The 21,774-nt window shown below is 38.0% G+C and overlaps 1 protein-coding gene across 5 annotated transcripts in view; it reads right to left on the reverse strand.

The window, feature by feature from the left end:
* Positions 1-5,322: 5,322 nt before the first annotated feature.
* Positions 5,323-21,774, reverse strand: part of PACSIN1 (protein kinase C and casein kinase substrate in neurons 1) — a 71,662-nt gene continuing 55,210 nt past the window's right edge. For all 5 annotated transcript variants that reach the window (XM_087929591.1, XM_087929594.1, XM_087929592.1 and 2 more), the window contains 9 exons: positions 16,096-16,226; positions 15,365-15,521; positions 13,492-13,727; positions 11,965-12,120; positions 11,013-11,188; positions 7,438-7,558; positions 6,929-7,053; positions 6,574-6,767; positions 5,323-6,076 (listed from right to left, as the gene is read on the reverse strand). In XM_087929591.1, coding sequence (XP_087785717.1) covers positions 5,967-6,076; positions 6,574-6,767; positions 6,929-7,053; positions 7,438-7,558; positions 11,013-11,188; positions 11,965-12,120; positions 13,492-13,727; positions 15,365-15,521; positions 16,096-16,158 — 1,338 coding nt within the window. In that variant the 5' untranslated portion in view covers positions 16,159-16,226 and the 3' untranslated portion in view covers positions 5,323-5,966. The remainder of the gene's footprint in view (positions 6,077-6,573; positions 6,768-6,928; positions 7,054-7,437; positions 7,559-11,012; positions 11,189-11,964; positions 12,121-13,491; positions 13,728-15,364; positions 15,522-16,095; positions 16,227-21,774) is intronic.

Genomic DNA, 21,774 nt, shown 5'->3' on the forward strand with positions numbered 1-21,774 from the left:
ATTTAATTGTATAATCTATAGCTATCCACTGGTATCTGATACAATCAAAAATTTAAACATGAATTCCAGACCTACGAATAATTTAGCATGTATCTGCTATTCTCAAGCAGATTTCCTGAATTACTGAGTAGGTAACATTCTAAATTATATTTAAAAAATAGGGCATTATTCAAGACCCCATTGGAAAATTCTTCCAAGCGAGCTTGCTAATATTGCTGGGAATGGGATATAGAATCTCATTTTAAAAACATTTTTACTGAATTCTACACTTTTCTACTATTTCTTAGTTTTGGGGTAGCATTCCTTGTTCTGGAATTTTGTTCAAAAGTTGTGTACATTTTTAGCTTATAGAGTATGTGCATAGAAATCTAACTGGCTTCTTCTTCCCATTACTTTTGAGGCACCTTTGTCTGATACTAATACTGCTATTACTAGCCCATGCCAGCTTATGAATATCTTCAATGCTTTCATACCTCATTATCAGCTATACTCTTCTTCTATCATGCCTTATATAAGACAGTGGTTCTCCTGCTCCATATGATGTAAGATATGCATCCTCCCATCTCAGTTTAGGCACTCAGCACTGCCTTCTCCTCCAATTTACTGTATTATATGCGTAGCCAATTTCAGTTGCACTGATTCTCACTACCTTACAACCGGCCGAGTAGATAATTAGGGATTCCCCCCCACCCCCCACTGTTCCCACTTTATCCTCTTATTCTGTTCTTAATCTGTTAGGTTGCTTGTCTCAGGTTCCTTCCTTCCTTCCTTCCTTCCTTCCTTCCTTCCTTCCTTCCTTCCTTCCTTCCTTCCTTCCTTCCTTCCTTCCTTCCTTTTACACAATTCTTTTGATTCTTGTCTAAAGGAAATAGCTGCTTCTCTACTTATTCACCCCATTCTCCAGGATCAAACAAATAGCTTCTGTCTTCAGGGTTATGGGCCCAGAGCAGTGAGTTAGGATATAGAAGTGTGAGTCATCGTGAGCATGTGTAACGAAGACTAGAAAGAAAAGCAGATGACTTCCAGAGTAGGAATAGGGATGTTCCAAGCTATGAAAAAGCCTGATGAAAATATTTTTCAAGTGGTAAGTGACTGCCTTTGTCCTGGACCCTAACCCATGAATGCAGAGTAAGATCAAAGACCGTGGAAGACTGCAAAATGGGAAAGCAGCTGGAATGATCCAGCTGTCAATGAGTGATCCTATTGTTGATCCTATTGTAGATTTAGCTAGAAAACTGTTTCAGATATTCAGTTTTATTCATAAATGATAAGAGACCTACAATTTCAAATGAAGATCTTTTTACAAGACTCTGCAATAAGCAGCTCAGTAAAGGGTAAGCTATATATCTGCATGTGGGTGATATGTCAGAAATGACCAGACAAGTTGAGAGACAAAAAGTATGTAGCCAGCCGGAAATGTCCATTATTCTGATCTTAATCTTCCTTCCAGGAAGTGGGAGACTATAGTCTATGTCAGAGTCATGGCTGATGAGATGACAGACCGGGCAAATTTTAACTTTATAATGTATCACCTGCAAGACTCTGAGTGTAACTCGAACAGAAAAACGTCAAATGTCAAGACTTCTTACAAAACCAACTGCAAAGAAGGAGGTGCTTCATATGTAATGGCTTGGGTCATGTGCAAGCCTGTTGCCCTAGGAAGAACAAGCAAGGAGAACAATATTCTCAAGTGCACGACTCACTGCAGCACAGGGAAAATGGACCATTAATAATATAATGATAAAAATAACAGAAAAGTCTCATTCCCCTTCAGAAGATAGACTGTGTGTGTATTGTTGTGCAACATGCAAACTTATTTAAGAAAATGAAAGATGTATTGTATTTGTCACACATTGGTTGTTTAGCAGAAAGGACAAAAATTCCTTTCAGCAAGGAGAGATTAGCAAGATTGTCCCGTGGTCCAAGTAAAGGAAAACAAACTAGTGTTACAATTCAAAGTGTGGTGCCTGGATTGATTTAGTTATTTATAAGATTTGCATGTTTTTCTGTCCAGCTGGTTTTGGAGTCCAGTCTGATCTCATTAAAGTCCATGACACAGAAACGGTGTGAAGTAAAATTTAAAGGCAACTTTTGTGTGTGTGTGTGTGGGGGTGGGTCAAAATGGAGAAGGATGAAAGGCACCCTCTTCCCGGAAAATGCATTGTTTCAAATAGATCGTACTGTGGCTAAGGCAAAAGCAGCCAAACAATGCAGTCACATAACCTGTTTAAGCCTATGGCACAGAAGAAAAAGATATAAGAATCCAGATGCTATTCAGAAATTTGAGTATTTAGCAAAAGGATGGAGAATGCAATCACAAGCAGCTCAGCTGAAATGCCCGAGAGGAAAGTAAAATTGATGAGGCAGTTCCTGGAACTGGCCCAGGCAATATTTGTAGGTCAATGAAGTAATGGTAACAGGCAGAAACAAATACCCATTTATGTTTACAAACAATTTACTTTAGCTTTATAACTAGCTACTTGCTCAGTTTATGAAAAAAAAAATAAGGTACGTATATGTGTCTTCAGTAAGCAACACATTTGACAGAAAGCTCCAAGTTCTACACACAAATAATGTTTTGTGAATACATGGCGCATAACATTAAAAAAGACTTGAAGGAACAAGAAGTCACATGAGATTATTATGTTTTATATGTTAGAACAAATGGCATGGCTAAGAGAAAACCTCTAAGAGAAGAAAGAATAACAGATCTGGAAAGGACATTTGGAGGTCATCTAGTCCAACCCCCTCCTTGAACAGGAGAGTCTATTCCAAATATTAGTCTCTACCTAGGATCGAACTTACAGCCTCTTGATTGTGAGGCAGGAGATTCACCTCTAAGCCACCGCTTCAAATGAAGTTCATACTGCAAGATCCAGGACTGGCAAATAATTTCTGGATGGAAGAAGTTACGAATGAAGATGAATATATGTGTCCCAGGATAATGTTGCAGGATCCAATCTGGGTCAGTCATTGGGACCAGAGATGTTGTCTTCCAAGCTTTCAGAGTTGTCTTCACAAGCCTTTTGTGCTGGAGCACATCTTCAGGGAACTTCTCTCTATCAGAGTGTGTCTTGATAGGAGACAGTGGGAGAAGGCTCAAATTTTGTAATAGATGTGGTGAAGGTGTGTTGCTTGGATACCAACAATACTGCAGGGATAGCGAATCCTGGATCCAGTGGTGTATTAACCATTAAGCAGACTAAGCACGTGCTTAGGGCACCAGACCCAAAGGGTAATCACAAAAACTTTTATGTAGCCTAAGCTTGGCTTCGTTTGTACAGTATGTACAAAGGAGGGGAGGCATGAAGATTTGTCAGTACTTAGGGCACCAGTGAGCCTTAATCCGCCACTGCCTGGATCACTCCACATAAATATGCAGCATGACTTATTTTAATGTTCAGAATACACCTTAAAGGATACTCCTGACAGCCGGATAATCAACCTGAATCCATTTGCTTCAATGGAAGCCTTCATCATGTGCTAATTATTCAATCCAGAACTATTATTCTAATTATTCGATCCAGAAACACAAACTGACTCATTGCAGCTGCAGTGTTCAGAGAGATCCAGCAAAAAACATTTCACCCTGAAGATTTTCCTACATAACCAAAAAGGAACAGATAGAAGAATTTTGTTCTGGGAAAGACATTAAGTGTTTGCTAACAAATCTAAACAAGGAAAAAACCCTTCAAAAAAAGGAAATGAAAACATTTCAGAAGAATACTTGGGAACTCATTGAATGATCTGCAAGGAAAGAAAATAATGGAATGAAAGTGGGTTTTCAAGATCCAGTGCAATATAGAAGTGGATGCCCAGCACTCTAAAGCCAGAAGGCAAAGGGATAGATTAAAAATATGGTGTGAAAAAAATGTAGATCTGTTGTTGGGAAGGGGGGAGGGAACTGTTGCAGAGGCAGAAAAGTTTACTCAATTCTGAGAAAATAATTCAAAATAGCCACATCTTGATTTTATCTGGCATAAAATATGGTGAAGAAATTTTTTGACAGGATTGCAAGTTACTGCTATTTTATTTTATTACAACAAACAAATCTCTGCTGCTTGTTTCTTGACCTTGGTTATTTCAAAAGACTAACAGATGAAGACTATGATGAGACTTTTGCCATAACACTTCAATATAAACACTGCTCAGTATAGCAACAGCTGGGAATATGCAGATGTACCACGTTGATGTAAAGTTTGGATTTCTGCATGGAGAAATTTAGGAAGACATGTATGTTGAGCAGTCACCTGGTTTTGAGGAACCAGGAAAGGAAGACTTGGCAGAACACAAAACAGGCTGTAAATCCTTAAATGAGTGGCTGTTCTTCAAATGAGATGGGCAGTTGTTATCTTGTTGTCCCCAGACGTAGATATGTATCAGAAGCACAATCATGCCAAGAGACTGAAAGGACTTTGAGATTATGAGTCAAAGACAATAATAACAACTATAGGTACTGTACTGTCAGTTCTTCCTAATGGGGAAGACTGCATTAGAATGCAGCACATAAACAGAGTATATTATGTACAAGATACACAGTAAAAGGGACTAATTGAAATCCTGCCCATTAAAAGAGATGTGGCAGATGACCTACAAAGTCTTTGCCCAAAGATTGATACAGGTAGATGGAAGTTATGGCTTAGGGTTTGAATTGGTGAAAAGGGTGTTGCAACAATGACTTAAATTGCCCTGGCTCTGGAAATCTCATGACCTACAATGACAAGGGGCAATAAGATAGATAGGAATTGTCTGTGTGCTTTCTGTTTATCCCTTTCTACTCTTAGTTTGCAAAACTGCTAATTCTCAGGTTGCTTTTTGCCTGCTTTTGTCCTCACGCACATCTGTTCTCTTGATACTTATTTGAAAGGATGTTGTCTTGATAATGCCCATATATTTCTCTAATAAAGCCTCTTTGTGTTTAAATTAAAAAGGTGCCTAATTAAACTCATTTTCCATTGCTCAAGAACATAGAGGTGTTTCCTTCAACAGTGTTTTTTAAAATACCAATCACATGCATTTCTTTTCCTGGTGCAACATCTGTTTAAGTGTATAAATGGCAATTAGATAATTTTGCATCTCCTTTAAGTCCTGTTCTGAGGCTGGAAATATCAGAATTTTCTGATTAATCTTTGCAGGGATACAAAAGGGATATATCCACTCATGTCCTGAGGAACGCAATTCAATTCCTCAAAAGAAAATGAGAGAAAGAAGCCAGGTCTACTAAGCTTTACTGCGTGTTCCTCAGGTTCAACAACCCTGTCTAAACTCAGAAGAAGAACAAGCCACATATTTTAGTGGCATTGAGGAAACTGGTATGGAACAAATTCATAACATACCACACATGCCATCTCTTTCAGTTACTGCAGTTGTTCTGGATGATTGTTGGATAATTAATGTAGACTATTGCAGCAGAAAATGGTGATTGGGATTACTTGGAAAGAACAAATATATCTTGTCTTTTGTTCTTAGAATAGAAATAGGTAAGAAATATACTGCAGAGGGGTGAGAGAAAATGAGAAATAAAAAACTTATATTTCCTGTCTCCTTATTTTTGTTTATTTGTTTTTTTCAGTGAGAGTGAATTGTATTTTCCCCAGAGCTTAAATGCTAGGCAGAATAAGCCATTTGGAATGTTTCTTACATACATTTTATAATTAAAATCCAACCAATCGGAAGCTTTGTTGATTAGGCTTTAAAGCCTTGAAATATTGGTGTTCACTTACAAGACAAGCCCTCCAATAACAGTGTTGACTTTTCATATCTCATTTCTTTAAGAAACTAAAATAGTAAAGCTACCACAAAATACTTTTTAGAGATGTAATTAAAAAAATAAAAGATTGATTGGAAAATATAATATAACTGTGCTAAGTGAATGACTGTAGAGCAAGATGGCTACTTGGCTGGTATAGACAGATGGTGGACTGGAGAGGGTTGAATTCTGGCAGCACAAGAAGAACATGACAGAATTAGATAAATTCCACATAGTTAGCTGGATAAAGACCAAGTTGCCCGTTGTCCAGACGTCCTCTGCACCACCCTTGTTCATCTTCTTCACCTAATTTGGTTAATTCATCGCCTAGGAAAATAATGATAAATTGCAAATTGAGTGCACACTATCAATCTGATATCCTCTCTCTAACTGATTTCATCCTGTCTCCCAACAGTGTTTCCCTACACTGTTCTGTTGTGTATTTGATGTTGAGTCACATATATGTAAAACTTATGTGGGAAAAAGTAAGAGGATATGCGATTTTGTATGAGAAAATGATCAGTGGGAAAAGAATATAGTGTACCTTCATACTGTGACTTCAGAAGACTGCCTTTTTATTAAAAACAAAATAGAAAGTTTTCTTAGGGCTGTGAAGTACTCTAGATCAGAGGTCTCCAAACTTGGCAACTTTAAGACTTGTGGACCTAAGAATTCTGGGAGTTGAAGTCTAAACTTAAGCTGAATTCTTAAGTTGCCAAGTTTGGGGACCCCTGCTCTAGATTACACTGCTACATTTTGCAGAGGTCAGATGACCCCCCCCCCCCAAAATGACACAGCTATTTCAAAAAGTTGCAAATGCATACCTGCTTTGAAACTCAGCTCATCCTGCTCTTGCCCATCGTAATCATACAGAGCTCGTACACGGACACCTTTCCCAACTGTTTCTTCTTCAAAGGAATTGGCACCACCATTGGCTTCATTGGAGTTGTAAGTGTTGCCACCCTCATCATCTGACCACTCTCCAGTGTAGGCTTGGCCACGTTCATAACTGCTGACACTGGTAATGGAACACAGCATCATAAGGAATGATATTACTTAATAAATATCTGATATATCTAACACTGTGGGACAACTGGAGATAGTGAGACTTTGATACTCAAGTCTATTCTAAGCATTCTATCTTGACAGGCTCAAACTGGAAACATCTCACATACTTACCTGCCACGATCTCCTCCCTGTGCTGTTGCTTCCCCACCTCCACTGGCATTGGGCGTGTTGCCTCCCTCATTCTTTTTTGGTTTCTCTCTTCGGTTTATTGTTTGTGTTGCATCTGGATTCCATTCCTGCAGATGAAAAAAAAAACCTAATCTCAAAGCCTCAGTTTCCAATGCTTCAACTGCGCTATGACTCAGCTCCAGTTTTAAGAACATAATAAACACATTCCACTTCTTGCAGTGGTTTACCATGTGGTTTCTGGTAAAACCAGAAGTAGGACATAGAAGCTATTCTAAAGTTACTTCAGTATTCAGAGAGGTAGAATTCCATTGCAGGGAGCATCATCAGGAGAGGATAACATCTCTGTGTCCTAGTTTTTCTAGGCACATGGACCATGGCTCTCTCAATTCTGAAGCTCCAGATATCCATCATGACTAATAGCCATGGATTTATAACCTACAGCTTGGCAGTGCAGCCATCCTTGGAGGTATCATCCTGCGACAGCTTCTTACTTCTAACTGAGGCCAGTTCATAGGCATCCCGGGGCCACAAGTGTTGCGGAACCACCGAAGGTCTTCTTGTGCATCGGCCACACGAATGGTCTGCTCCAGCTCACGATAGACTTTAGAATAGCTGCATATTGCAAATAGATAAAGTAATAAACACAGGATTGAAGTAAGAAACCACCATTAGACACATTAGACAAAGAAGCTTGATGGCATAGCAAGTAGAAAACCTTTAAATGACAATATTATAGCATAATCACCTTGCCCTATTCATAGGATTATGAATTATATTTTTATTTATTGATATTCATTCTACCACATTTAAATCCCATTTACTTTGTATAAACAAACTTTATATGGGTTCCTGAAGATATCACCCTTCTTCCATGATTTTTCCCAGCACTTTTTTTCAAGAGAAATCTGCTAATAAGGAGAGGGCAGAAAATATTGATGGTTCTGCAAGTGGTTTGGCATGGAAAATATTTCTGAAATATTTCTGAAATATTTAAAAGCTTTATGCCACACAGCAGACAATAATGAGATTGTGAGACAAACAGACTGTATGTACCTAATTCATGACAGTAGCCCTTACATTTTGGAGGATTACAGAGTGTATCACAAAAGCATCCCAGATGATAGAAGACAGAGTCCAAAAATCTATGCAGAATCTTCATTTAAAAAAAGGAAATCATCACTCAACTTGTTCTAATAAAGCTCAGCAACACACTGAATGTGCCCAACATTGCAGTTTCTTATTTTAAAGATGCCTCCAGGCCAGACTTTGAATGGAGAATCACTTTGTTTCATTCATGAAGTTTTACAGAGCTGCTTCCACTTCTGTGGCTCCCATATTTGTTATTCTCTCTCTCTCTCTCTCACACACACACACACACCACTACAAAGATATTAGATTACAGAGAAGATGGAGTAACTGTTCAAAGCTGGTTTGGTTGTATCAGCCACAATCCAAACAAAAGCAGTTCAGGGAAAGACCTTTGTTAAAAGTCCCTGTATTAGATGACTCAGTTTCTTCCTGCATGGAGGTGGGTGGGAATTTGATTAGGAAAAAGAGGTGGAAGTGGGGTGTTGCAAAATGCAGCAAAACTACTGCAGTAAAGAATGAATAGCTGGTAGGTAGACCAGCTTTTCAAACCTCTCCAGAAAAGGAAAGGATTTGAGATCACCCACAAGTACTCCAGACAGTTGCTCCTGAGGAGACCATAATATAGTGGTGGTGTCTGATAGGTTTCGAGCAATGGAAATATCCATCAGCTCTTAGTCGTTTCCCATGAGGTGAGCAGCCATCTAAATTTGATTAATAAATAAATCTTGCTCATGCCATAGTTGGCATCTTTAAAATTTAGCACACTTCCTTTTCTAAACACTTTAAAAAATTGCTTGTTAACTACTTTTCAGTTATTCGAAATTGTTGAACTGACAAGTATGACAGCACTGGGTGAGTTTCTTTCAATCCTTAGTGAAAGAAAATTTTAACTACAAGTTTAAAAAGAATTATTAAGGAGAAATTTCCTGACAGAAAAATTAATCAGTGGAACGAGTTGCCTTAGACGTTGTGGGTGATCTCACACTGGAGATTTTAAAGAAGAAATTGGACAACCATTTGTCTGAAATGGTATAAGGCCATGATGGCAAACCTATGCCACGTGTGCTGGAAGTGGCACGCAGAGCCATTTCTCCAGACACGTGAGCCATCACCCATTGCTCTTCCAGGTTCCAGAACATTGGCCAGCTGGTCTTCACATGCATGGGAGAGCCAGAAACCAGAAGAGCAGCTGACTGTTGCGCATGTGCAGCTCTCTTTTGGTTTCTGGTATGTGCAGGCGCACCAGCGACCTGGACTTCATACGCGCATGTGTGCCAGAAACTGAAAGACCAGGTGGCCGGGGCGCATGCGTGCGCCTGAAATTGGAAGAGCAGCCACTCAGCACACACATGCGCACTGGGCAGCTGCTCTTTTGGTTACCGGCACGTGCACACTCCCCTTTCGGCACTTGGTGCCAAAAAGCTTCACCAACACTGGTATAGAGCTTTTTGGACTAGAATACCCCTAAGGTTCCTTCCAACTCTGTTATTCTATTATTAACTTAACTGGGGAAGGGAAAAAACAGCAAAAGGGTTACTAAGGCTTTTATTTTAGAAAGTTACAAATAAATTAAGGGTCCAGATAGATTTTAAATAACATTTTGGAATTAATGATAAAGAACACTTCCCATGGGAAAATGCTATTGTTTTGAATTTAAAAAAAGACATATTAAGGAAAGATTTAAAAAATGAAGACACTAGAGAGAACTAAAAATTACAGTTAAAGGAGAAGAACACAAAATATAATTACAGAATGGAGCACAATATTCTAACATTGAACATACTGAAATATATTTTTGTAAAAGGGACTCAGAAGTTAATATTAATAGTGTCAACAGAGACAATTGCCTCTATGGATAAATTGTTGTGAAACATTTACCTGATGAGACTGTTGATTTTACAAATAACAGGCTACAAGAAACATGGGAAAAGATCTTACACTAGATATATAAAAGAAACCAGTTGATTCTTTAATAATTCAAAGGCAAACAATAAACCAAGAGAGTGATCTGGATAATTTTCCTATCTTGGATTTACAAACGAGAATTATTAAAATTTGGAAGGATCTTATGAGAAGGGATAAGGTTTACAAATTTATTTGAATGCACTGAAAATTGTTAGAAGTAAAAGCATGGACTATAATGTTAATTAATTTGATTACAGTTAAAATAGATAAGTTACTATTTCTGGTCTTTAATAAATCTTTGCTGACATCAGGACTGAAATTACAGTGCCTTATGGTTGTTTATAAATATGGGATATGGAGAAGAAGAGATCATTTGTTGTATTTTAAGTGGAAGTGATAAATCACTAAAATAGTTTATACTTGTGATGAAGATGGAAAGTCACCACTGTATATATTTCTTTTTTCTTTTCTTCTTCATTTTCTTTTTTCTTTTTGCACCTTTTAATCTTTTTATTTTAGTTTGTATAAGTTCCTACTATCATAATCACAATCTTTTATAAAATTACTATAAAAAATAAAAAAGAGATTTATGTTAAACATCTTCAAGTAGAAAATGACTATGTTAGATTTCTACCAGAAGTAGTATTTCCTTCTTAATAAGAAGCTTTACATATCCACATTCAGTCTGAACTGGTACAATCTTCATTTTTTTATTAACACAAAGTCCTGCAAATAGAAAGAGAACTGTGGCAAAAGCAAGCAAAGGTAGTAGTAATAGTAATAGGCACCTTGGGTACAATCCCAAAATAATTGGAGCACCACTTGAACATCATCGTCATTGACAAATTTGCCATTGGTCAATTGCAGAAAGCAGCTTTACTTGGAACAGCTTCCTTCCTGCAACCATATCTGTAACGCCATCAAACATTCAGATTTGCCTATCCCAGGTCCTTGGTAAGGACTTGATAAGTAGACAAAAATGCCAAATCCAGTCTGAACATCTGGCTGACTGTGCAATTAATAATAATAATAATAATAATAATAATAACAACAACGATAATGATAATAATACCTGCTGTTCTCTGCCAGGTTCAGGTGCCGCTTGATATCTAACAGCACTTCTTTCAGGAAATTAAGCCGCTTCTCTTCAAACTGCTGGCATTGCTCAAAGACCTGCTCCATGCTCTCCATGTACTGTGGAGTGCCCTTTTTCACCTCCTCCACAACTTTCTCATATTTCTCCAGAGCCTGTCCAGACAACAAAGAAACATGGTTCAGTTTCCCTGACTAAGGCCACTGCTCAATCCTATCCATGTAAGATTTTCTGGGTAGGTAGGCATGTATAATTTTGCTCTTTTAAGTACAACATTGATACAATATTATTTACAGATTACCCATAGAAGTAATAAATAAAATAAAATAAGACATAATCACAAATAAACTTGCATAAGGATTTCAATCTTGCCCACATTATGAGTTTATTCCGTATCAGCACTGAATAAACATTAATCTCAGCTGCAGTTAATGTCAGCTGCAGCCACCTCTATTGGAAGCATGATTTAATATTGTTCCTGGAACTTGTTATGCAAATAAGAAACAAAGTTTCAAGTTAATTCTGAATTTAGAAAATACAGTCACCATGTGTGAACTTGTGACAGTGTCACTAAATAGTCTTCTGATAGGATTTCTGTTTCAGATTCAAAAAAGAAAGAATAGCAGCGGATATGGAAAGTGATTATTGGACCTTACATAATACACACAAATAAACAATTTAAAGTATGAATTGTACTTTCTGAGGTGATCAATATATCTTGTCTCCAGACCGAAATGAATACATTTGACATGTATGCTTATATCTCCATCTATATCTAAACACGAAGATGACTATTTTTCCTCTGTGCAGTTATATATTTCTGCATGTGACAGTGATTGTGTACATAAGAGGACTGGGCTGGATTGCTGCTTGCTCATATAAAAGGATATGCATTAACTTTCAGAGTTATTTTGGTGGAGGTCCTTCCTACCTTTTGTACATCTTGCTTGCATTTTTCCACTTTGTCTTGAAGCTTCTTCTGCTGGTCTGGCGTAATAGATTGCTCAGCTTTGCTATTAGCTTCCCGGGTCATAGCAAGTTTCTCCTCTTTGCATGCCAAGTGATATACTTTCTTGGCTGTTTCCAGCTGGTTTGAGAGACAAGAGAAAGAACCCAGACAAATTATTTCAGAGGGTCAGCATAAGTTATCAAATCCTTGCCGCTGGTGAATCTTCTGCACAGAGATTGTAAGTAATGTTCTAGCATCCAGCAGGCAATTCCTTCTCAATAGAAATTCTCCAATTTCATTAATGAAGTCTATGACCTGAGGTGATCTTCACTGGAGATTATGGGAATTGCAGACCAAATCATCTGGAGGATATCAAATAAATAAAATATTTTAAGAATAACTGTATTATGAAATGAGGAATCCTAACTTGCTATCTCCATAAACTGAACAAAATACACGACTTCGTTGCATGCTTTAATTTATCGACATACTATATTTCACAGTTTTCTTAGCAACCATGAAAGTTTTGGGTTTAAAAATTTGTAGAAGTTGAGAAGTTAAAACATGAACCTTATAGCCATGCAGTTCATAGATAGTGATAAATATTACTTCTGTAGAGATATCGCCTCAGCAAGAGACTAATTAAGGTTGGCCTTAATTTATATTTGGATGGGGGAATCACTGGGAATTCCAGGGCTATACATTAGGTTTTTTTTTTTAAAAAAAAGAACATCCACATTTTGGAAGAATATTATGGCCTACTACATTTGTACCACTGCTAACAAAACTGCAGGGATGCATTTTTAAAGTACTGAGCCCAACTTGAGAGCTTTTGTCATTTTTAATCTGCATACAGAGCATGGGAATTACTTCATATAGTATCTAAGGGTGTAATTTAACTCACAGTTTTCATGGATGTCTTCCATGAGGTCCTATGGTTGCACAAAAGGCTGATGGGGTTCTATGAAAGACTGGAGGGTAGGGAATAACATTCAATTGAATGCAGCCAATTTTCTATAAACTATACATCGCATGAACTTCAATGACCAAGGATGAGAAACACTGAGCTAGAACTTTGCCTCTTGGCTGGGAATTCCTGTTTTTCCTTCACTGTTAGGTTCTGCAATCTGGAAAATTTTGAAAACTCCTGATCTAAACCACAAAGAAAGGGGTTCTATAGATCATGGCCCAACACTGATGTTTCCTTTCCATGTTTTCATATTATCCTGCCTTGGTTATCTTAAGAATCAACAGACATGTTTTGGTCCCTTGCTAATTTGCTGCCCCCCACAAATGTATAGGGTTCTGCAATCAAACTGGCATTGCAACTCTCAAAATCCCAGTCAGTCTGGCAATGGGAAATTTTCATCTCAACATAACTGGAAAATATCAGGTTAGGAAAGTTGTTGTCAATGAAAGAAAGGCCACGTCAACCTCTGTAAAGTAAACTGTAAAGTAAGCTGGGGTTAAGAAGCCCTGTGTTATCTTCTCTCCTCCACTCCTTCCTACCTCCTTCATCTTCTTGGCCCAGGGTTTTTGTGCTTTCCGAAAACCGTCTTCTGCTTCCTTGGCCTCCCTGAAGCCTCCAATGATCTGTTTGTGGAAAGCATCCTTCTGCCAGTTCTTCACCTTTTCAAAATCATCATTCAGTAGGCTATTCTTAACTTCTTGGTGTAGTTCGCTGACTTTGTCTGCCTCTGTCATTATAGCCATCCAGGCCTTCTCCAAACTGCCATACTGGGGACCTACGCAAAAACATCACCAAGTAAAGAGAATAGCTCAGCATCCTGAAATAACAGCCCATTTTTTTCTGTACAGACTGAATGCTCCTATAATGCACTCAAAAGTTGAGAGACTGTTCTATTTTATTAACAAATGAATTGTTGAGAGAGCGGAGAAGCCCGCAGTGATGAAGCCTAAGGGAGCCTCTCAGATACCCTAGCTGCAGACTTGTGATCATTGTTTGTGACTGTAAAAGATCCAGTCACTTTACAAGTCTCATATCAACTCACACTGATATTTAAATCAGTAATCATGAGAGCCACTCTAAAAATCATGAAGTGGAAGATCAAATCTTCAGGGAATTTATTTTTTAATGAACAACATCATGGCTGCTTTGAAAACTGAAGCAGTGGTAATGGCAGATGGTTAAATGCTCACTCCTCACAGGACTCAGTTCCTCAGTCCTCAAAGCAATTGCAAGAGCCTGTTTATGAAGCTAAATATTGGCAACCTGCTGCCCTCCAGATATTTTGGATTAAAAAATACATAGCCCCTTGCTACCAATCATGCTGTCAGATCTGATTGGTCTTCAAGATGCAAAAGCTTGGAAGACATCAGTTTGCTCATACCAATACCCAACTGCCTGAACAAAAGAAATGCCTATAATCCTGCTCCCTTTCGTCATGCCTTCATCACGCGGAATAGGATGTCAGGATTCCGGCAGTTACTCCAATTAAATCATGAGCCTCGAGCCACACTCCCAACACTTGAAAGGATTTATTAGAAACTAACATGCCAGCATTAGCCTAGGTGTAGCCGACTCTGAGATACATAATTCACTGTCACCCTTGATCCTGCTTCCCCACCCCACACCCCTCTGGGTGTATCATCCAACAAAACACGTCCATAGTCAAGAGTCATCAATCAAGCTCTCTAATTAGATTTTTGTGCGGCAGAAGCTTCAGTCATCTAATCAGTCTCTGAAGAAAATATAAATGGAATGTACTTTCGATTCCACATTGCTGCCTGCTCTTTGAAACTCCCCCCACTTCTTTCTGTTGACAACTATAAAATGTGTGTACAAAATGTTTTATGAGTTGACATAGGATACCATGCTGGTATTGGATATGTACTGTTTTATATTTACAAGTAAGATTATAATTATGTATTAATTCAGTGCAAGGAAGCTCCACACTGAACTGGATTAGCTTCTTAATAAGCATGCATTTCATTGAACTGTGATATTTAGAAAATTTATAAACTTTTAATGGTGCTCTGGCTCATTTTGATTGAATGGCTTAATGTATTACATACTACTCTTAAATTTGAATTGTTTTTATTGCAATAATCTTGGACACACTTTTATCTGGAAGTAATACCTGTCAAAATTAAAAATTAATTTTCTAAAAAGCCCACAAAATTGCCTTTAAGGAAACTTGGAAACTTCAAATATAGGAAAACAGAACAGCCATGCTTTCTTTTTAAAGTAAATGAAAATAACTGAAGAAAAAAGAGAGACCTTGGGGTCTCTCTCCTTCATATTGTCCACATAAAACCAGATACAGTTGTGCAGATTGCAATTCCCTCCCTCTTTTGCCTTTGAAAAAGCTCTCTCCCAGTCTATTCTTCTACACTATTACAAGGAAAGAGTTAGAAATACCTTTTTCTATCAGTTGCCTCCACCTCTTGGCCCAATCAACCAGCTGCTGAGCATATGCCTTCTCAATCTTGGCTCGTTCATGGACACAATTCATCAGATCATTGCAAAGCCGATATCCATCATCAATCCGCTTCACTGTCCGCTTATAATTCCCCACCTGCCAGGTACATGAATAGTTGCCTAGAATAAGTGACTGGCTGTAGTTCCAGGAACCATCCTGGAGGCCAGGTTGGTTCAGGACATGAGGGAAGGGGGAAACCTGCACCCTGCAGGAAGCATGTGTATCAGAGGGTGGGGAACAGGAGAAGTGGGGGAGAAGAGGGGGCATCTGATTTCAAAAGAGGAAAAACTCTTGAAAACTTGATTGCCATGGTTATACTTCTGCCTCTTTACAGAAAATTCTGACTCTTCCTTTCAAACAACAGATACTTGATAGGTTAAATTTGATGCATTTGCACAAATACTGGGAAAGAATCAGAAGCCTTACACCTAGTTTAGCAAAGGGGATAAAAGTCCTGATACATCATGTGATGCTGCCGTGATGACATGAGTTTGACACCCCTGCTCTAAACGTATTTGCTTTTTGAAGTGACTGTGTTCCCTAGTTCCATGGGTTTTCAGCATCCTCAGTAAGAAAAGCTGTTTTGCATTTGGCTGGCTCTTACTAAGTTAAGTCACTCCTTAGTCAGCCAATCATGAACATTTCTGTCATACCAAGGGGAAGTCCTTACCTCCCAGAAGCTATCTGTTACTTCTTCAACAGATGCCACAGACTCATCACAGGAAGTTGACATTGTCTGCGGCCCTGGTTATTTATCGCCAAGGGGTCAGCCGTTCTGCCAACAGGACCAGACCTCATGCGCTGCAAGGAAAGAACACAAATAGGTAGGGGAAACAATCGCCTGAACTTTACCTGGAAACAAGCAGAGGCCTTCTGGGAGATGAAATGCATGGTTTTCTATTATCTTCCCATTTATGTGAACCTTTTACCTTTTGCCTTATGGTAAACAGCACCATATTCTGAAATAGTTTTTTTAAAAAAATTTATCCATCAGACCCTTTTTTCAAACATTTTCTCTTAGCAGGAGACAAATCTAGGGACATAAGGTCTTTCTGCATTTCTACAGTTTCCAGGCATAATTAATTAAATGCCACCATGTCAGATTGAAAAGCTAAAAAGTAAAACCCGAAGAACTTGTTCTGATTTTCTGAAAACATCTGCTAAATAAAAAGCACTTCATAAAGAGAATGTAGAAATATTTCATCGGTTACAAAAAATAATTGTACATGGCAGAAATAGTCACAGTGAAAGCAAGGTTCCCAAATAGAACTAATGCACACTTTTGTTGGCTTTCAATACTCCATAAATATTTTGTGATATCTTCAGTAGCAGGTCACATGACACAAACAAGAACATTGCTGGGAAAATTCATTAGAATTGGCCCGTTACTAAGCTTTTGCACTATTACAACTTCATTGCAAAGTTATTCTTCAGGGAAATAATTTCCTTAACATTAAAATTCATACAGAACATTCTGAAATAGTCTTAAATCCCAAATGATAAAATCAAACTGTAATTCAAGTTTGCTAATTGGAGAAGATGAGAATATTTCTTATAGTTCAAGACAAATAGGAATGCTGGATTTGGGATGTAAACATCCCACATATCAATAAATGGCTAAGCATTCTGTATCTTTTTGGTATTGTTTTGTAGTTAGTTAGATTTTTTCAGCACAGAATGAACAATTTTAAACTCAACTGAATGCAACAGATTTGATTAGGCTGGTATTAGCCTGCAGCATAGGTGTGTGTGTGTGTGTGTGTGTGTGTGTGTGTGTGTAGTTGAATTCTCCCATTGTATTAATTCATAATTTGTTTCACAGTGGCTTGATAAATAAGGTAATGGGCTTTTTTTGCAGCAAAGAAACTAAGACTGATGATATCATGTCATTGGAATGACATGTCCAAAATGTTTGGTTGTATTTTGGGAGTTTAGGGAGGATTTAGGTGGATTTATTTTGCTTCTAAGAAGAATAGACCCAACTTGGGCAACTTTTTTCTTTCTTTTTGTTTATTTTGTTGGATTGATATTGTTACTTTCAGTCTCTTAAGGCAAACTATCAATCTCAAATTTGTTGAAACTTAGATCCTGCCCACTTTGGAGGAGCTCTGGATAATGAGAACTCCAAGATCAGAATCAGAATAGAGCTGGAAGGGACCTTGGAGGTCTTCTAGTCCAGCCCCCTGCTCAAGCAGGATATCCTATACCATTTCAGACAAATGGCAGTCCAGTCTCTTCTTAAAAACCTCCAGCGATGAAGCACTCACAAAATCTGAAGGCAAGCTGTTCCACTGGTTAATTGTCTTCACTGTTAGGAAATTTCAACTGCAGGTTGCTTCTCTCCTCAATTAATTTCCATAGGCGTGTTTGACTCTGGAGATTCAAATGGTCCATCCTCATTCTAAGCCATAAATATGATCTGCATCATATAATGCCTACGTTGCTAAATATGCCATATAGTATATGATCTCAGTCAATGATGGTGTACAGCAGAATATATTTCAGTTGGCTAACCTAGTAGATTATTAAACCACACCATGCGTGCAGAAAAAAGAGATGATTTCTTTTCTTCCAGGAAGCACCAATTGCTTCAGCACCTTCTCCAAGGTAAAAATCACATATAGCAGAGAAGCAAAGAAACAGACCAAGTTTATTTTTTTATATTGTTTGCTTTTAACCTTGAATTTACATGAGTGAAGGCCAACGTATGTTCAGTTGAACCTTTATTATTCAGGTGAGATCAGAGATTCTATAAAAACAAGCTGTTTTGGAGTAGCTGTCATGCAATACTGTCACTTCCAAATCATCCTTACTTAGATAATCATAGCAGAAACCAGCTTTCCCTTAACATCATCCCTGTCCAGCATATTTAACAGATGTTTTAACTGAGAATAAGGGTTGCAATTGAATGACGAAACTTGAGAAATTTGTGGTTGTACATGATAGATGGAAGGAGAAAAATAAAGAGAACCAGATAGGGAAAAGCAACATTACTATCTCTCTCTTAGATAACCAAATGCTGCTCTCTTTTCTGTTGTGCCTTAACTATCTGCCTTTTTCTCTGCAGTCCCAGAATGCTTATCCAATCTTTATCTGCAACAAATTAAACTCAGCAAATCAATTTGGAACTTAAAAAAACACTCGCAATAATAATAAAAAGAGACAATGGTAGATTTAACCCTCTTCTTCCTCCCATCTCTACATAAACAACACACATTTATTTTCACCATGCTTTAAAACCCATTCTGATTTATATATGGGTGTTCAGATACAGAAAATTATGCTAATCATTCATCTAGAATCTAGCCGTGTTACTGTATAAACAGCTTTCCCAGATGATGCTGAGCTGGGCAAACATTCTGCCTGATCACTATTTATTTAGGTCAACACATATATTTCCTGTCATCCTCAAAGAAAGGTGGGCTTAACCTGGCTCTAGGCCAGCCTCCCACAACCTGGACCCCTGCAGAATTCATCTAAATATGTTGGATTACAAGTGCCTTATGTTTTGATTGCAACTTGATCTTATGGGAAGACTATTACAGATAAAAGTAAATGATTGTATATAAAAATGTATCAATGTAGATATCTGTATGAGACTGATGTGTAGAATAATTTAACACATATAATAATGATGACACAATACTGTTAAAGTCAAGATTAACGTGTGTTAAAGCTGAAAAAGAACAATAAAAATCATTTTTTTTTTAAAAGAAAAGAGAGGCTGGTTAAGAGAAAACACACATCTATCTATTAGGCAGAAGAAAACTGTGGGCGTAATTCTTGTACACCAAGATAGTATTTGTTCTTCATCTGAACATCAACTGCTTTATTAAAAACACAGGATTTCTTGCCTCTACTGAATCTTAGTTTCCCTATTTTTATACAAATATCAAATCAGATGACTTCCACCATAACCACAATATTATGTGTGGAAATATAAAGAAAATCTCAATTTGCAATTGGAATGGACTGGATATAATAAATGCCACAGATGCCAGATCAGTACACTGTATCAATATAAAAACCCTCATCTGGGAAAATATTTCAGGCTAAGAAATGCCATATGATCTATTGGTGGCAAACTGGATTTTGCTTGTATGAATCAATTCCATATCTGATGCCTTTTCATTTCCTCACTTGTGAAAGATATTGTTTCAACATCATGTGAAAGCTGATTCAGTTTTATATTGTTATATGATCCATCCTACAAAATGTTCTTGATCCCCAAATCAGCTGTTTGTCAGAATGCAAAGTGACACAAGCACAAATCCTAGGAAGTGAACAAAGATGGGATGAATTGCTTAACTACAGCCCTTGGAAAGTGACACCGACACATCCAAATCCTAGAGCCTTTGGCAATGTGCCTATGGCACTGATTGCTATCTGCAGTCTTAGAAGACCCTTAATGTTATTATGCAATTTAGCTTGGAGTTGACAATAATCCATTTATGCTGACCTAACAATTTAGAAATGAAGACTAGACAGAATATATCTTGATCAGCCAAGAATAGTTGCCTTAAAAAAGAGGTTACTGATTAACCCAAATACTTCTGCTCCTCTTGCTTTGGAACAGGAGTTCCATGAGTTTAATCATGGGCAGAAGGGGCATGATTTTTTCCTTTGGCAGGCTCAACTGATACAGGATTCTGTGCTGAAGTGGTTAGGAGAGCTTCTGAGATCATCACAAAAGATCACTGCAGAGGAACTAATTGCACCTCTAGGGGATTTGTTGTTATCAGAAACCACAGTCCAGGCCACCTTTGAAAATAAATGCGTGACTGCATTCCTCATACGTTGTCACAGCCATGTGCAGATACATAAATGAATTGAGAGAGCAACACACCTGGCAGTACACGTGGGCATACTCAGACACAGCAATACATATTCAGCACCGAGGAGAAAGCATGTAGCTCTCAGGAATATAACTGAAGTAAAGAAACATGCATGCCTATAATATATACCTAATCATGATGGCAAGGGTAGCAGCTCACAGTATACTCCGTGTCCACAATTATGCATTAACCATGCAGAAAAATACACCCACTGGCTAATAAAACAGTGAAAGCTTGATAGTGATATAACTATCACTATCAAGAGGTCAAAAAGAGGTCAAGAAGCTGCTTGCATAAGTACCAATATACCAGCCTTCCTGAATCTATGCACATCCTTATTGGTATCACCAAAAGCAAAATCCAGATAGCATGACAGGCATTAAAGCTGCAAAATTACCTTGCTATGGTTTTGGCAACAGAACAAAAGTAAATGGCCTGCTTTTTAATTATAGGCCCACTATTCTTGGCCTTTGATCATGTTCACTGAGGATAATAATAGATCATGGTAAAAAGTATCTAGAGGGCATGAGGAATTCCTCATACTCTTCAACTACAATGAATGAACTGATTTATTGTCAGTTCTTAAATGTTATTATCCATCTATTACACCTGTCATCTTATGGTGGAAGATGAGACTTAATTCAAGTATCATTCTCCCATATGAGAAACACCTGCTATAGCCTGCCTCAATAAGGAATTCTCAAAAGAGAAAAATTACTGTCACTTTTCATATGAATCCTATCCTCCATAATTGTTCGTATCAATCTCTGATTGCCTAGGTAGGTATGAAATGGCAGCAATTATCAGAGCTGTGATATTGGCAGCAATATCAGAACAATATCAAATGGTAGCAATATCTGACTGGCAAGACTGCCTCTTGCCAGTCACATCTACCCGACCCATCAGAGTGGGAAGGCAGGAAATGTTGTGGGTCCCATCCCCAAGGAAGGGTGGGACCAGAAGAAGGGCCTTTTCCATGGTAGCTCCCTCTTTCTGGAACATCATTCCCCCAGAGATTAGAATGGCCCCCACTCTAATATTCTTTCGGATGGCGCTGAAGACCTGGTTCTGCCAGTGGGCCTGGGGAACCCAGAGCGGGATGGAACCCATTAAATGGCTCGTGTGATATGCTGTTGCTGGGGTGGGGGGGGTGGGAAATGGGGAGTGATTTTGTTATATTGTACTATATTAATTTATTTGATTCTTTTTGTTAGTTTTGATTGTCTTAAATGTGGTTTTATATTCTGTAAGCCACCCTGAGTTGCCACGGGCGAACAGGCGGCAATATAAATTCAATAAATAAATAAATAAATAAATATCATAGAAAAGCAATGAGACCACAATGTATTTGCATCTGTTTATATCACCAAGTAAGCTAGCTCCTAAGTACTGAGTAAACTAATTATCCAAACTAAGAAAACAAGGCATATCTACTAGCAGTACAACAGCAGATTATTCTTCCCATTAAAACAACAATGACATCTGCACTAGAATGATGAGGATGAGCTACTGTG

This window comes from Pseudonaja textilis, chromosome 3 (assembly GCF_049901715.1).
Source record: "Pseudonaja textilis isolate UNSWEBS1 chromosome 3, rPseTex1.2, whole genome shotgun sequence".
Taxonomy (NCBI): domain Eukaryota; kingdom Metazoa; phylum Chordata; class Lepidosauria; order Squamata; family Elapidae; genus Pseudonaja; species Pseudonaja textilis.